The sequence below is a fragment of the Mytilus californianus genome, unplaced genomic scaffold (assembly GCF_021869535.1).
Source record: "Mytilus californianus isolate M0D057914Y unplaced genomic scaffold, xbMytCali1.0.p SCAF_1, whole genome shotgun sequence".
NCBI classification, from domain to species: Eukaryota; Metazoa; Mollusca; class Bivalvia; order Mytilida; family Mytilidae; genus Mytilus; species Mytilus californianus.
In genome coordinates this window covers 139,638,162-139,656,155 of record NW_026262581.1, presented here as the reverse complement: position 1 = coordinate 139,656,155, position 17,994 = coordinate 139,638,162, and the positions used below count along the sequence as shown (strand labels likewise).

The following is a 17,994-nucleotide window of genomic DNA, read 5'->3' as shown; positions in this document are numbered from 1 at the left end:
TTTTTCAATATGAAGAAAATAAGTGATAAGTTGTAATAATTTTTTGTAGGGAAATTTCTGATGTGGAAGACATACTATTGTTAGAAAATTCCACAGAACATTATCCCTATATCATGATAAGAATCAAAGAATGCAAATGTGAGTATACTTGTAAGTAAATCTTTAGACAAAGGGATAGTTCTACACAATTTTCTCATATTATAATATTAGATTCCTTGATTATGATGGAAGCTGTTTCATTTTGTGTTTAGTAGTATAATATTATTGATTCACAGTAAAAGTAGCATAGTGTCATAGGTATTATGTAAAGTTTTATATTACTTGATTTACAAAATAAGATATCTTTAGGTGACTGTAAATTTTGCACATAGAACAAAATATACACATCTTGTCAATTTCCTAATTCTGTATTCATAAACACTGGGCATAGCCAGTTGGATTATTTTATAATAAACTTCTCTCCTGATGATAACATTGCTCTTGTGTGTAAATTCCTCCATATCCATTATGAACATTGTGCTAAACATTTTTCATTACTTCAATAAAGGAACGGATTGTACCACTTTAGCCTGTTGACTCACATGTGACTACATTATGGACTCACCCAAGATAGATGATTATATTCTAATTTTAAAAATGCTCTGTTCACCTCACATATTAAAGTTTGATTTGCCTACTGGATCAATATTGTAGTCAAAATGGAAGCATGGTAGAATCTATATATCTATATGGATTTAAAGAATCAGGTAAATCATTTTGAATGTGTATAAGAAAAAAAGATAAAGAAATGTTTTAATGTTTGAAGTACTGTTTTATAGCCGGTGGTATAGATACACGTATCAGAGAAATAAAGATCACAGCATCAGAAGGAAGGTATATGGGATTTGATATGGACGTATTTAAGAAGGATAACTTAGTCAGATTTCCTAAGTTAGAATCATACACCTCGGAGCAGTTATATAGAAGATCTATTGTTATACAGAGGTACAAATCTAATCTATATCAGTTATACAGTCAACTCCACTTAATCCCATACCAGTTAATTGCATAATTCGGTTAATTGCATAAGGGATCATAGATTTATTCTTATGAGGAAGCTCCGAGCATGCTCGGAGGATGCTCGGAGCTTTTTAAGTAGGCTCTTCTCAGCAGTTAATGTGACAATAATTATCATGATCCATTAAAATGTCAATCAAATCTACACCACTTCTATGATAAGGAAAGTAGAGCATTATAGAGGATGCTCCATAAACACCTGTGTAAACATCTGGTCTATTCTAATACATTTTGCATTAAATTTTACAAAACTATAAAATAGATTAGAAATTCTTCAACAGTGCTGTGTAATGCTTAGAAAGAAATCTCAAGTCTCCACAAAAAGTAAAAGTCATTTAAATATTTTCTTATTATATTTAATAATCATTCCGTTTTTTATAATAAAAAAATTCTCAATTTTTATAATTAGATGATATGATTTAAAAATAGTTTATATTATATAATATGCTACATAAAAGTTATCAAGACACAATCAACAGTCAGGTGGTGATACTAAACAAGTAATTTTTTTTAGTCACTTTTATAAATATTTTTTGTTTTTAAAAATTATTTAATAACTCAATAGTTATTTTAAACGACAAATAAAGCATGGACTAAATGTAGTTTTCAAGAATTTTTATATCATTTCATTAAATAAAATTAAGTATTTATCCAATTTTAGATGAGTATAGAGAGGTTACTTTAAAAAATAATGACAAAAATATTACTTTAATAAATTATTTTATACAACTTCAAAAAACTTAGTACTTACAATTATTTAAGGAATATATGTAATTGCTTTCGATTAAGATTCAAATTATAAATAACTTCAAGTCTTAATTAAAGGTTCCATATCTAGTTATAACTGTCTATCCCTAAGATTTTAAGGGGAAATGATATTATAATAGCCCCAAGAGGCCAATCTTTGACCAAGAAGTGTGGCATCAGAAAAGCAATTAGTGCTTGTTGAGGATTTAAATAGCTTTACCAGTATATTTCATGGGGAAAATAACCAGATGTCTGTGAAAATTTGTTAAAGCTAGTAAAACCTGTATGAATAATAACCAGATGTCTGTGAAAATTTGTTAAAGCTAGTAAAACCTGTATGAATAAACACCTATAAAAATAATATTAACAGAAGTTACTTATTCATGATATAGAAGTAATATTTGAAACAGCCTTGTTTTCAACATAACTTGTATAGGTAATTTTGAAAATTACTTGTTTAAGTAATGCCCCTAACTAAACAATGGTAATATGTTTTTTTTAAATAGCAAACTAAGTTCTTTTATAGAAAATTATGGCTACTTTAAGAAAAGTTTTAATTCATTAGTGGATGCCTGGTTTGAGGGGGTAATACCACCATTGTTTTCCCTCTAGTACGTCTCTCTTTACTTGTCATTTTTTTTTAATTGTGCAGATTTAGCTTTGTTTTAAATAAAGAAATACTTGGCATGAGTAAAATTATTTTCCCCCTATAAGTCTTTGTTTAATTGTCATGATTGTTATATTTCAAAAAAAATGTGCAGAATTTATCTATGTTTTAAATAAAGAAATACTTGACATAAATAAATGTCCTGTACTACAGTGAAAATATAGCATAGCTTTTCAGTGCATATAAGAAAGTAAACATCACCAGAAGTTAACCAATCAAATTCTCTACCCCTTTTTTCCCTGTAGAATATAATATATTTTTATTGCTTTGAAACACCCAAGAAACATGTTTGCGTCTAAAAAAAACTTTTCTGCAATGAAATGGAGGATTTATTTCAAACAACTGTCAAATTAAATGGAATATAAAAAAAGATCAACCCTTTTTCGTATGAAACTGAATGTACTATGTTTTGGTAGTATGGTTATAAATCAATAACCATAGTTTGTGTCTTTGATGACTTTTATATTTCATTTTATAAAGTATAAATTTAAAATATATTAATATTTCAAATATAAAATTTGAGTGTTTTTTTATATCATGTGTATTGAAAAAGAATGATAATTATTAAGAAAATGTTTTGAAATCATTTTCTTTCTGTGAAGACTGGATACCAAGCATTGTACAGTAATATTGAAGAATTTCTCATCTATTTTATAGTTTTGTAAAATTAATGCAAGATTTGTTTGAATAGACCAGATGTTTACACAGGTGTTAATGGAGCTTCCTCTATAATGCTCTACTTTCCTTATTATAAAAGTGCTATAGATTTGATTGACATCTTAATGGATCATGATAATTATTGTCACATAAACTGCTGAGAAGAGCCTACTGAAAAAGCACGGAGCTTCCTCGTAGGAATAAATCTATGATACCTAATTTTCTCCAGCACAAAACCATTTCCTATTCATCAATGTTAAAAAAATTTGGTTATCTGCATAGCCTAATAAGTGGCCTTTTGGTTAATTGCATAGAAAATAATCCCAAGCTAGATATGCTTAGTTAAAACTGACAAGTTTTTTTACAACCGCAAAAAAATTTTGCGGTCATATATTGGTATGACGTTGGCGTCGTTGTCTTTGTCGTCGTCGTTGTCCGAAGACACATTAGTTTTCGCAGTCTAACTTTAGTTTAAGTGAATGGATCTCTATGAAATTTTACCATAAGGTTCAATACCACAAAAGGAAGGTGGGGATTGCTTTTGGGGGTTATGGTACTAACAGTTAAGAAATTAGGGGCCAAAAAGGGGCCAAAAATAAGCATTTTTGTAACTTCCAGACATAACTTGTGTGTTAGTATATGGATCTCTCTGACATTGTACCACAAGGTTCCATATCACAAAGGGAATGCTGGGATTGATTTTGGGGGTAATTGCCTCCAAATTTTAGGAATTAGGGGCCAAAAAGGGGCAAAAAACAAGCATTTTTCTAGTTTCGTGACAATAACTTGTGTGTAAGTGTATGGATCTTTATGAAATTGTACTACAAGGTTCTATATCACAAAGGGAAAGCTGGAATTGAGTTTGGGGGTAATTGCTCAAAACGTTTAGGAATAAGGGGCCAAAAATAAGCATTTTTCTAGTTACCAGACAATAACTTGTGTTCAAGTGTATTGATCTCTCTGAAATTGTACTGCAAGGTACCATACCACAATGCTGGGATTGATTTTGGGGGTAATTGCCTCAAATTTTTAGGAATTAGGGGCCATAAAGGGGCAAAAAAACAAGCATTTTTCTAGTTTCAGGACAATAATTTTTGTGTAAGTATATGGATCTTTATGAAATTGTACTGCAAGGTTCCATATCACAAAGAGAAAGCTGGGTTTGAGTTTGGGGGTAATTGCCCTAAACGTTTAGGAATTTGGGGCCAAAAAGGGGCCAAAATACAAGCATTCTTCTAGTTTCCAGACAATAACTTGTGTTCAAGTGTATGGATCTCTCTGAAATTGTACTGCAAGGTACCATACCACAAAGGGAAGGCTGGGATTGAGTTTGGGGGTAATGAATCATAAGGGGGTTCAAAAAATTTGTGGGGGGGGATTTTTTTTTCCTTTTTTTTCTTTAAAATTTTCCATTTTAAATTTGTTATTTCTGATTTATATATAAAAGCAAATAATAATGATATGGTTTGAATAGGTAAATTAAAAAAATTTAAGTTCTTAGACCACATTCATTCTGTGTCAGAAACCTATGCTGTGTCAAATATTTAATTACAATCCAAATTCAGTGCTGTATCAAGCTTGAATGTTGTGTCCATACTTGCCCCAACTGTTCAGGGTTCGACATCTGCGGTCGTATCAAGCTGCGCCCAAGCGGAGCATTTTATTTTTAACGGAAATGGCAATTTGGTAAGAAAATTTTTCTTGAATGCATTCTTATTTTCGTTCTGTTACCAAGGAAGAAAGGCAAAGTTTGAATTTGAAAATTACAGAGAATTTTACATACATACAATTTAAGAATTACAAAGTTGGAATTATGTCGCCTTTGGCTTTCCATAACAACTGCACTGAAGCACATTTATCAGCTTGAACAGATTATTGATTGAAAGTTGAATATTAAAACATACAAAAAATCAAAATAAGTTTGAAGTTTACTGGTGCAGTAAAATTGGTACCGCTAAAGTTATTATGCAAATATTTAGAACTTACAAATTACAAAAAAATTAGTAATATCAAAGCAATGCAAAAAAAAAAGAAGAAAAAGAAAAAAAACTTAAAATTAAATATTACCTAAATATTTAGCTAATACAATTAACAAAACTCAGATAACTGTATTGGCAGTTAGTAAGAATATTGACTCATTTCCAATATACAACAATTAAAACAGGAAATTGAATTAACTTTAGAATTTCCGAATAAAAAGCATTTTATTTGAACATTTAGAATTTAGTTAATTTTAAAAGTAGTATTCAATGTATAGAGCTGGAATTAAATTGGCTGTGGAATACAATTTAATTGTAACTCTGATTTTGAATTTATTAAAATAAAATGTCAATAAACAAAAAGATAATTCCTCACTAAAATATTACATCATTTACATTCATACTCACAATTGGGAAACTTATACAATTTCTACCATTTCATTGTACTGTTGTGTCATCTAATGTCTAAAACGCAATTTATTAAAATTTCTAAAATTATATGTTAGTGCTTACATCACTAAGATTAATCCATAAATGAAATGCCCAAAGTAGGAGTCATGCATATAAATTATAAACATTGCACTGACAATGAAACAAATTCTTGATTAAAACAAATCAAGAGATCATTTGAGCCTTGAGCATTTTTACAATATTCTAAGTTTGTAAGAGAATGATCATCCCTTTCTTCATAAGTACTCTCTATCCCTCGTCCTTAATCATGAAGAAAGGGATTATCATTCTCTTACATTTAGGAAGATTTTTTATATGTCAAACATTTATTTTTTGTAATTGTTGAAAAGTGTATTTACTTCTCATTCTTATATTTTTTTATGCTCAACACTCACGTCAAGCCAACAACCTGTAAAGGGCCTCCTTACTTCTTTGTATATATAAAAACTATTGAGATCAAAGAAACAGAGTTAAAACGCTGTGCAAGCGGTATATACTGCACATCAAAGGCACTACAATACACTTTTAATATCAAAAAGATAATAAACTGTGTAGTATTCTAGAACAGTTTTCTTATCCAAAATCATAGGGGTCACAGAAACAAACCTATTTATAGAACTATTGGTTCTATTTTTATATCCCAGGTAAAGGAAATGTCGGTACACAACAACAAAAAAACAAAATGTGTTTATAAACTTAAGCATGATCAAAAACACATTTCAGCGTGTCCATTGTAGTTTCAGAGTATTACATATATGACATCAGACATTGGGCATGTGGATCATAGATCTTTATTTTCTTCGGGGATTTCCTTTACTCTTGGCCTTGCCTGACTACAGAATTTTGCATTTAGGAAAAATCATACTCGGATTAATTGCATAATTTTGTCTGACTAATAGGCTATGCAAATAACCGGAATCGACTGTGTATTCATGAAATTGATCTTTTTATACAGTTAACATATCTGCAATAGGTATACAAGGTTGATACACCTTATCGCTATTTGGTCCAATCCGGAAAAAAACAGTCACTTAGACAACTTCCTGTTTGGGTCAAGTGACGCAAGAACAAAGGTCATCAGTAATGAGCTGAGGGCAGAAAATGTGTAGAAAGTGAACATTTTGAAATTTGTATAGTTTATGATCCAATTTTTTAAACACAAATAAAAGTCAGAAAAAAGGTTTGTTTGAAGTGTTTACAATGGTTTAAACATAACTCTTTGAAAATTTTTTATGCACAGTACATTGTTTGAACAGTGCCCCAGATAGCGTCAACTGGTTTGAAAGAGTTGTGTAATTTTAGAACTTTTCCGGATTGGAATAAATAGTGATAAGGTGTATTGTTGATACCATGTATGATATTGAAAAAGCCATGTGATATATATAGATTCTACCACTACATCGAGTGTGATACGATATTTATCCACTCGAGACAGTTAAATTTTCAAATTTAAAACGCGAGGCTTGCCGAGCGTTTTAGATATTTAAAATTTAACTGTCGAGAGTGGATAAATATCGTATTACACGAGATTTAGTGGTGGAATCTGTTTCTCTAATGATTTTCAAACAATATGCAGGCAAACTTATTCCTTCTTTTTGAATGATCTGCAAAAAGATGTGTTCTTTCTTTGTGACGTCATCAGGCATGGTCGCCTTTTTTCATGCCGTCACAATAGGAAATTCAGAGGAAAGCAAGAAAATTCGACGTCATAATCGGATTTTAACCAATGAAGAACTGAGATCAAACGAACCACACATTGATTAAATTTTTTTTATACAACGGGTGCAGAAAGGGATAAATTGACGAAGAATTGGAGAAATACTGATTATATACATTTACTTTAAACAGATGTTTTTCTGTTGTGGTTTGATAAAGCATGTGCAACTATGATTGCATCTATAGCATCACAATGACTGATACAGCACGATTGCCAATGATTGTGTTACACATCCACTTGACTACTTCTTACTACATAATAAACAGGATTTTGGCAGATATAAAAAAAAACAATTTCCTCTGAAATACAGCTAAATGTTTCAAATTATTTTTGTTTATCTATTTTCAGATTTATATCTATATTGGATAATGTACTTAAATATTTAGTTCCGTCCTGGAAATACTCAGTTGGTTCATACAGCTCATTAGAGGTAATTTTTAAGTCTCATTATAAAATAAAAAAAATTAGTCAATAACACAATAGGCAGTATTGACTTTTAGCTCTATCCAGATCTTTAACTAGTCCATTTATGTACAAGTTCAACAATGAACAACCAATAAATGCCAATTAGACAACTATCCAACAGAGTCCAATGGACATGGATGTAAGCAACTATAGGTCACCGTAAGGCCTTGAACAATAAGCAAAAACCATATGGTATATAGTGTAAAGTTTTCATAAACAGTCTGAGAAACTCATAACCTTGAATTATAAGTTTATTCAAAGGATTAATAAGTTTACATGAATTGTATCTAAATGTAGGAGATCTATAAACAACATCACTGTAATAAGAATTCTGCAAGTACAGCCAAACTTCCTCACCAAATCTTTGTATCTATGAAAGAATTTAGTCAAAGCTTTAATTTTTTGGTAATGAAATCCCTGACTTAATAATTTACCAGTAATACAATGTACATAAATTAAGTTCGTTGATATCTGAAAAGTGATTACAGAAATGTGAACAAGTTGTGAAATTTAAACACTGTAAGGAGGTGCCAAAGGCACATCACCGTCCAAAAACAAAAAATTAACAATAGGAAATAAAAAGTTGTTTCTTTTGTTGTAAATTCTTGTATCTAGTTTTCTGTGTAAAACTGAAATATCCCAATCTAGAATAGGACAAAATTCTTGCTGTATGTATTAGATTTATTTAAAGTAAATTCCTGTGGGTAAATTTCCACAGTAAAATTTTTAAAAGAGCCCCCCTTATTGCTGTTGAAATATAGGTGATTGAATGGGTAGAGTGCTCATTGTGGACATTCGGCATAGATCATTGTAGATTTAAGTTCAGCTATAAATGTTATTTAGAGATTCTAGTTGCAATCATCAAATCTTAACTTAAATAGTGGAATAAGTAGAATTGTAAGTTCATATTTTGAGAGAAATCACACCACATAAGGTCCTGATAGCTTGCTTATTCTTATAACCAGTTTATTACCTATAAAAAAGCTTGCTTATTCTTATGATGTTTTTATTACCTGGAAAAATAATTTCAATTTAAATATATTTTTTTTTCCAGTTTATACGCCAGCTTTTGCCTTTATCAAAGAAAAGAATGCATTTAATAGAAACATTTGTGAAAGAATCTGCTACAGAGTAAGTACAAATTGAGTTGTTAGATGTTTTATAATTGCTACCCAGGTAGTTGTTCATATTTGACTGATATTTCATAATTTTGAAATTATGGCCCTTTGATAATGCGAAAAATATTTCAACTTGTGGTTCAAGGTTACTAAGATCATTTATAGCAGCTTACAGAGATTAATTCCTGAAGGTTTTCTGTTGTATTCGCTATCAAAAACCAAGTTTTTTTTAAGTCCCAACCCATTTCCAGATACATATTCTGATTTTTTGTTTTTTGTTTTCCCTATTTTATATTTTTTATCTTTAGATGTTCATCAAAAGCGATTCTTCATTTAAAAAAACAATCGATCTGACCATTTGAGTCTTTCATCCATTGTTTTTGATAGAAGCAGATAGGAAACGGATGTTTGGTACATAAGTGTTTAGTAATGACTCTAAGATCCACTTTCCATTTCGATCTGGTTGACCAACTTTTTTGCTCATTAGTAAACAAGGTAATTTAAGATAGTAGTAACTCAAATAATTCAGTCTATGTATTATGGTATACCGTTGTCTGTCCGTCTGTTGTCAACATGTCGGACAATAACTCAAAAAACGCTTTCACCAATTTTCATGAAACTGGTGAATTGTTTATATCTATTGACATAAGCTCTCTTTTGATTTTTATTAATTTTATATTTTATGTTTCTGAGTTGTGAGATTTTATTCATAAAAAAAATGGGGGATTTTCCAGTTTTCTGACTGTAACTCAAAAATGCTTTGAACAATTTTCATGAAATTTTGGTGAATTATTTAAATATATTGACATAAGTTCCCTTTCGATTTTTAAAATTTTCTGATTTTACATTTTGGAGTATCTGGACTTTATTTTTAAAAAAGGGTGGATTTTCCAGTTTTCAGACAATAACTCTAAAACGCCTTGAGCAGTGCTCACAGTATTCTAGTTGATCATATAAGTTTCATTTAAAGCATAAAAACGAGTTAAAAAGAAAGACGGGCTTATCATGCGCTCATTCAAACTGTGAAAATTATTCACACTAGATTCATGGCATCAACAAACTTGTATTGACTGTTTTATCACATTTACTCCATGAATTTTCTTACTGTTTTTCTAAAAACGTTCAAGAACAATTTATCGAATGCAACAGATTAAAAATAAAATGATTTTAATGACTCAAAATGGTATATTTCACTTGAATTGCAAAGGATTCTTTTGATTTTGAAGATGAAATAAAAACTGGAAGTTTCACTTTAATACTAAAGTACGAGTGATTCAGTATTCATTTCAAGGATTCGATCTGTTTATCAAATTGACAGGAAATGACTGGATTTTTATAGCCCCGCCAACTTTGGTCAGGGGCACATAGTGTTACCCTTATCCGTCATTTTGTCATACCTTCATTCCCCAACGAACAGTTATACAGAATTTTTTTCTAAACGCCTTCACATATTGAGCTGATTTTTATCATGTGAGTCTACATGATGAGTTACAGATCGAGTTAACGTTTGGTTCCACTCCACTGTTTTTTGCAAAAATTACAGGCTTTGGATTTTTGAAAATTTTCACTCCTAAAAAATGGCTTCAGGTTTCTTTTGCGATTGGGGCCATTCGTTTCGTTCCAAATAAATTAAATCAAAAACACAGGTAAAAAGTGATTAGAGATCATTAGCCAATATTTCCTGGAGGCATTAATATGGTTATTAGGAGGGCCCTCAGGATAATCATACTATACTGTGTCAATTTTATTACCAGAAAAGAATTACAAAACATAAACAAATGCAAAATTAAGAAACCTGATTTCAATGAAATGACCGAAATTATTACAGGAAAAAAATTTTTTTTGACCTAAATCCCAATCTTCTGTTTAGGACAAATAGTGTTAAGATTCGGTCATGACTGGCAAATATGTACAAGTATTGTACATACACATTGTAATATTTTAACCTTTTCTTTTAATATTCATGTGTTTATAAATTATTATACAAGTGCCATTACATTTCAATTTTCCCTCTCACTTTAGACTCATATCTGCACATGAATCCATTAGCAATACAATTATAGGTGGAAGTATATGCACACATAAATTTGGTTCGATCCCCAACACATTTTGTTCCTTTATCAAGTCAGGGTATCTAGAGAGTATGTTGATTGCTGTGGTTTGTTTGTATGTCAGTTGTGTTTGCAGTGTGTTAATATGGTCTGATATATACTGTAAATTCAGAAATTACTGTGATTTTTGAAGAATTGACATAAATAGACAAAATGAGAGATTTATTGTTGCGATTTAGGGTGATTCCTTAATATGTATTATGTTATGAATAGATTGGTTGTTGATTTCAAAAGGAAAGAAATAATATTAGATTCCCTAGTGTATATTTCAAACAGAAGATAAATTGAATTTTGCCAGGTATGTGCCACTGAAATCACAAATAAAACCTGAAGATTCATTATGCTTAAAACTAAGACATCCAGGTTGATGCAAATTATCCTCTTCACTTATCAGTACTTTACTATCCTGTCCATCTTTTGATATTACTATTATTCTACCAGAGTCACAGTCTGCTACAATAGTGTTACCATAAGTATCTGTACAAAGTCCAAATGGTCCTGATAAATCTTGTTTATATTGCCAGATCTGTTTACCTGATCCATCTTCACAGCATACTGCTTTACCAAAAAAGTCACTATAGATTACTCTGTCATTACAGTAAACCAGGTACTTCAGGTCTGATTCACTCTGAACTTGTATTGACTTCAGCACATTGCCTTCCAAGTCTACAATACGGATTTCATTATTACTCAAACCTACAGCAAGAGAATTATTGGAGAATGATAAACCATAGCATGGTTTGTCTAATTTAATAAATTTGGTAACTATTTCATTCTCCATATTGAAGATCTTAATGGCTTTCTCATCAGTATAAGTTATGGCTATAGTGTTCTGATTGATCTGTGTGACACTCCAAGCTTTACCAGGTATAGGTAACTGTTTCTGTAGTTTGCCATCCGAAGTAAGTATGCGAACTTTGCCCCACCGTTCAACTTCTATAACTAATCCATCCACCAGACAAACCATGTCTGTAATATCTGCCTTTATGTTGATCTCTTTCTTTGTCTGAATATTCATTGTCATGTTGTTTATGTTGGATTGTTCACTTGATTGTAGTGCTTTCCTCCTGATGCTTGTATCTCTTTTCTTGTCTATTTCTGTTTTAACAATCATTACTTCTCCTAAAAATTCTAATGATCCTATCTGCTTTAGTGTCTTTTCTATTTCATTATTTTGGGTTATTTTGATGTCAAATTTTCTTGCCCTGTCATCATTTTCCAGATCTTCAACATATCGTTGACATTGATGTATTTGTTGTTCAATCTGATATACTCCTAGAAATGATTGCAGTTTTGAACTACTATGTGTTGCAACTGAATGTAAGTGGTCTTGCATTTTCTGTAAATTAGTCTTTTTTCCTTCAATTTCAGTTATAAATTCTATAGCTTTTGCTTTTTCCTGATCCCAGAGGTTGTCTGCTTCTTGTTGTAATGTCTTCTCCAGTTGATCCAAATGTTTATTTATTTCATTCCGTATTTTAACAATCGATTTCTTTATGTCTTCACATTGTTGTTCTCCTGTTTTGATGTTTATTGATTTATTATTTACCATTTTATCAAAGAGATGTAATATGGACTTGATATCTTTATCTAAAGATTCCTTGGATTTTTCAATTTTGGTTTTCTCCACCAAACTTGCTAAACTTTTTATTCCAGTACATTTTGAATGACTAGTGGAAATACATTCTTCACAGCAAGGCATTAAATGACTTGGACAGTAAAAGTTAAGCTGTTGACCATGTTTGTCACATTCTGTTTTGATAGCTTGGATAGATTTATAACTTTTAATATCTATGGTATTATGATCATGAGATGCTTTAGATCTTTTGTGATGACCAGAACATATTGAACATAATCCTTCATCACAGTTGTAACACCAGATGTCAGCTTTAGTGTTTACTTTTCCTTCTTCACAAGGTCCACATGGTATAGGTTTTCTGGATGCCATGACCTGAACATATATAATATACAAGATCTTTAGCTTGGTGAATAAACCATATCACTATGTCAAAATTTGCAACATTGACTTGAAACTTTTTGACCAATTTAGGTTATTAAAAATCACTCTTGCATTATGATGTCAGTCATTTTTCTTTGATCTCAGAATTAAATATGAATGTTGTTGACAAATAAGTTCACAGGGTTGAAATATGACCTTAACATATACAAAAAGTACGTTATTGAGACTTGTTGACAAAGCTCATATGGTATATATACTTAAATAAACTATTTACTTACTTACTTCTATACTTACTTGTTACTTAGCAGTGATGCCCCCTTCAAGTGGAAACATACATATCATTTTTGGTTTAAAATAGGATAAATTAATTTCTCCATAGTGTACTGAATTTACTATATGATTACACTTTGTTTTGGCAATGATGCTACTGATAAGCATCCAAAATTAGTGGAAATATCATTCAATAATGTCAACAAGTCAGTTACACAAATTCCTAAAGGAATACAAGCATGTATGATGTATATTTAAGGATTCAAAATCTATCAAGGGGGCATACAATTAGGGGCAAATTAAAACTTTTTACTTTTGAATTATCATTTTTTCTCTAGCCTGCAACGAAAGTTTCAGAATGTGAGACAAAGGGATTACAATCCAGTGCCTGAAACAGTGTAAACTATTTGTATAAACATTTATATTTCAGTGGGTAGAAGAAATTGATGCTTTGTATATATATACAGATACCTTATGTTACATAGTTTCCGTCTGTCATATGTCCATTGTCCTTGACTTCAATTAAATGGTTCAGCGCCTGCTTGAAATTTTGTTTTTTTTTATAGTTTTTATCTGTTCGTTGAAGACGGGATGTATTATAGTATACCAATGTCAGTCCGTTTGTTCGTCAACACTTCATACAATATCTCAAATTCTCATATAACTTTAACTAGATCACCCCCAGTTTTTGGTTGGGTTCGTGTTGCTTAGTCTTTAGTTTTCTATGTTGTGTCATCTGTACTTTTATTTGTCTGTTTGTCTTTTTATTTTTGGCCATGGCGTTGTCAGTTTGTTTTCGATCTATGAGTTTGACTGTCCATCTGGTATCTTTCGTCCCTCTTTTTTAACACAACAATAAAATTGACTGAAGAAAGCTCCCTTTCAATTTTTCTAATTTTTGACATTGTCAGTCCAGAGTTACAGAAGACCCTTAGATTTAAGGCTATTTTTCACAAATCGCTCACTAACTCCAGTATTCCTTAATTAATTTCCCCCCAACTTTACATTATTGTGAGGTTTGATGAAATGAAGCTCCCTTGGAATTTTTTGAATCTTTCATTTTTCACATTTTGTACCATAACTTGATTTTGCTTGGATTGATTTAGTGGACACTGTACATACTTTTGGAATTGTTGAACATAACAAACTATTTGATTTAAATGGTATCCTCAGGCATGATTTTCTACAGAGCCATTTTATTTGCTTATGATTATTAAAATGCCTTTGAAATATCCCATTTTATTCTCGCAACAATTTCAATATGCACAATAAGAGCATATCATGTGCTCTTATGAGCGCAGCTGTTTATTTTGTTATGTGAATCTCTTACTTATTATGAGTAATAGGATAACTATATTTGGTATGGGTTCCTTGCAAGGTCTACCTGTCTGTCAGACAGGGTTCACTTGACCTGGACCTCATTTTATGGATCAGTGATCAAGGTTAAAGTTTCATGGTCCAGTCCGTATCTGAGATACTATAAGCAATAGGTCAACTATATTTGGTGTATGGAATGATTGTAAGGTGTACATTTCTGTCTGGCCGGTTTCATATGACCTTGACCTCTTTTTCATAGTTCATTGGTCAATGTTATTTTTTTCCTGGTTGTGTCAGTTTATCAGATACTAAAAGCAATAGGTCAACTATATTTGGTGTATGTAATGATTATGGGTGCTATAAACAGTTTCGTATAAAAAACTAGGGGTTATTCCCAGACTAAAAATAACCATGGAGGGAAATCCCTTTTTATTCATATAATTGGTGAAAAAGTATCATGTTTTTTGTATTTGATTGTAAAAATTAGTTAATTAGCCTTCAATTTAAACAGGTTGAATGATTAAAATAATTTTAAAAATTAGATTAAATATACATGTTTTGAGGGGAGACAACACTGTTAACATCCTGTTTTTTTGGCAGTGAAAATTGAAAACTTATTTGCAGCCACTGTAGCTCTTTTCGAAGCAGGAAACCGTACCCTGAAACAAGATTTTTTATTAAAGGCCAGGTAAAAACCTATGAATTTCATACAGTTTTAATTATGGGAAATGTGCCTTTATTATGTTTACATGGGTATGCACATGACCTGATTTCAGGTTTTTTATGTTCAGATTAGGCGACTTTTTCCCCATTTTCTCTGGATAGAACTTTTTTACTATATTAAAAGTACAGTATATTTTTATTTCAATATAAACTAGAGAAAATTCTGATTCCAGTAAAATCTAGTTTTATACAAGTATCTTTATTAACCATTCCACCACTAAGGGTCACTTAGGTATGGTCCCTTAAAATATGACGTCATAGAAAAAAACTGTTGATTGCACCCTATATGGTGTACATCTGGCATGGATTACCTCCCTTGACCTCATTTACATGGGTCATTGAAAATGTTAAATGTATGTGATATTTATTGTAAAAGTCTTATCATAAAAACTTCCAACGTGTATCTAATCATGATCAGTTAAGCAAGTTGACTCCTTAGGAGCCCCATCAATTAATCTGTCTGTCTGTTTAGTACTTCTATGTCATACAATAAATCTCAACTCTTTTTCAAATTTTGAATGCACAGTTTGTATAGCTACATAATTGCAGGCATTTACCTTGAAAAATAGCAATGAAAGTTGTACCTGGACATTGACACTACCTGCAACCAAATACGACAGATGGTTACAGTACTGATTTTCTCTGATTTTGTACTGATTCTTGATAATAAATTCTTCACTATAGTTCTGTTATTTTATTTAAGTAGCTTGAAATAATTAATTTGATAAAGATAGTTTATTTTGTCTTGTAAGCAGATATTAGTAAGTGATATTCTGAAGTAGGATTGTCTTGATGTTTCGTCATGACCTTCCATATTCTTTGTTTTGAAGCTGAATGCAGCTGATTTCAGTCAACGTTTCTCAGTTTTGTCCTGCTTTGAGAAAAACCTTTGTATAAATAGAGTTTTTTTTCTTTACTTTTTCTCGAGTATGAATATCTGACAAATGCATGTAGAAAAATAGACAAAAATAAGCATTTAAATTAAAAAAAGATATCTCGCAATTTAAATTGAACCTTCGTGTACAGATTGTCCAGGATCACCTTGTGCCCAGTACAGATTCAAGGGACTGAATACATATACAGATTGTCCATGATTTTTTAACTGCTAATCCTTACAAAAAAGCCATTAAAGGCACTATTCACCAATTTGTTTATATAAATGAGCATGTGCTATTATAAATGAATGAAATGTAAAGAAAAAACTGAGAAAATTCTTTGTTCCAATTTAATTTGACTGCAACCCATAATTCTACAAATTTTATATATACCGGTACCTTTCAGTAATGTTTTCAACTCTATATTATGATTATTATATGTATACACCTGCTGTCACAGAATTGTTGTGAATGAAAAAAAAACATGAAAAAGAGGAGACAATTATTAATTAAGTCTCAATTTTTTAATACCTTTAAATTTTTAAATGATTATGTCTGCATTTATTGTCTTGCATGCAACAAGTATTTTTGTTATATTTTATTGCTGGAGAGTGTTTATGTTTGTTGGAGGGGAAAGGGTTGGGTTTGGAGGGGGGGGGGGGGGGGGGTGTTAATAACTATTAATATCCCTTTGGTATCTTTGCCTCTCTTTTAAGTTAGTTGAATTTTGTTAAAATGCTTACAAAGACAAATTGGGGACGGAATAGTATTAGTCTCCATCTATTAATCCAGTTTCTGATATAGATTCTATTTTTTTCATTAAATATGCAATAATGCTAGATATTTTGTTGGTTGTTCCTCACAGTGATAAGTGGAAAACAATCATTATGTAACTTTAAATGTCAATTTAAGACATAAACTGAAACAACTGGTAATGTAATGGTATTCTTAGACATGATTTAAACAGTACAAATAAAGAACTAAATATGTAGAATACAAATGGCAAGAAACATCATTGTAAAATCCAAACATTTTAGCGTGTGAGCTAACATGCACTTCTGTTTTTAGTTTTACCACTTCTCCCTATCAGTTTCAAAAAGAGAAGTCACTTCCCCCTATGATTCTGAAGTAGTGTGAGCCCTGCTTACTCAAATAATTCAGTCTGTATGTTCAACTGCTCTACATTGGCTACATAAAAGCTTTAATGCCTAGTCAATGAAAAATCATTAATCGATCTTTCAGAATGATTCAGAATTTACCTATCTCAATTAAATTTAGCTTCCAGCTGATTGGCACTCTTTGTAAGAGAACACAGAGATTTTTTTTTTTTATCTCAAAACATTCTGCAAGGAAACAAAATTTACTTCACTATAGTTGGGATAACAAAATTGGCTGAAAACATTACTTAGTTCAAACTTGAATAAAAAATTGGGCAGCATTTCCATCCCCTTACCATGTAAATTCCAGACTTAAACAGGAGGGAAACAAGAATAAAACAATAGGTGTGGGGTAAGCTCATTTATAGATATGAAACCATACACCATCTCATGCCTATGATTGAACATGTAAAATATAAAATCCTTTGCCTTGTCTTCATACCAGTACCAATTTCTCAATGACAATTTATGTTCTTGCATGTTGGAGATATAGCTATGGAATTTGGAATTGTTTTTCTTTTTCTCATCAGATCATTTGGTTAGTCGACTTGGCGATATCCGCCTAAACTATCAATGTCCATCTGGAATTTATCGGAAACAGAGCTATTGAAAATTGTAAAATCCATATATAGAAATACATCCACTAGTACAAATATAGGTCTTTTCATAATCTAACCATACTTTGAATCACTATCTGAAACAACTTTACATCCTTCTAAAGTTAC

General features: G+C 31.0%; 1 protein-coding gene across 5 annotated transcripts in view; it reads left to right on the top strand.

Moving 5' to 3' along the window:
• LOC127736803 (E3 ubiquitin-protein ligase HECTD3-like) overlaps window positions 1-17,994 on the top strand; it is a 63,100-nt gene that overhangs the window by 11,239 nt on the left and 33,867 nt on the right. For 3 of the 5 annotated variants that reach the window (XM_052247407.1, XM_052247403.1, XM_052247420.1), the window contains exons 6-9: window positions 50-150; window positions 819-984; window positions 7,622-7,703; window positions 8,793-8,869. In XM_052247407.1, coding sequence (XP_052103367.1) covers window positions 50-150; window positions 819-984; window positions 7,622-7,703; window positions 8,793-8,869 — 426 coding nt within the window. The remainder of the gene's footprint in view (window positions 1-49; window positions 151-818; window positions 985-7,621; window positions 7,704-8,792; window positions 8,870-17,994) is intronic. The other 2 variants (XM_052247414.1, XM_052247408.1) reach the window with 1 other exon arrangement.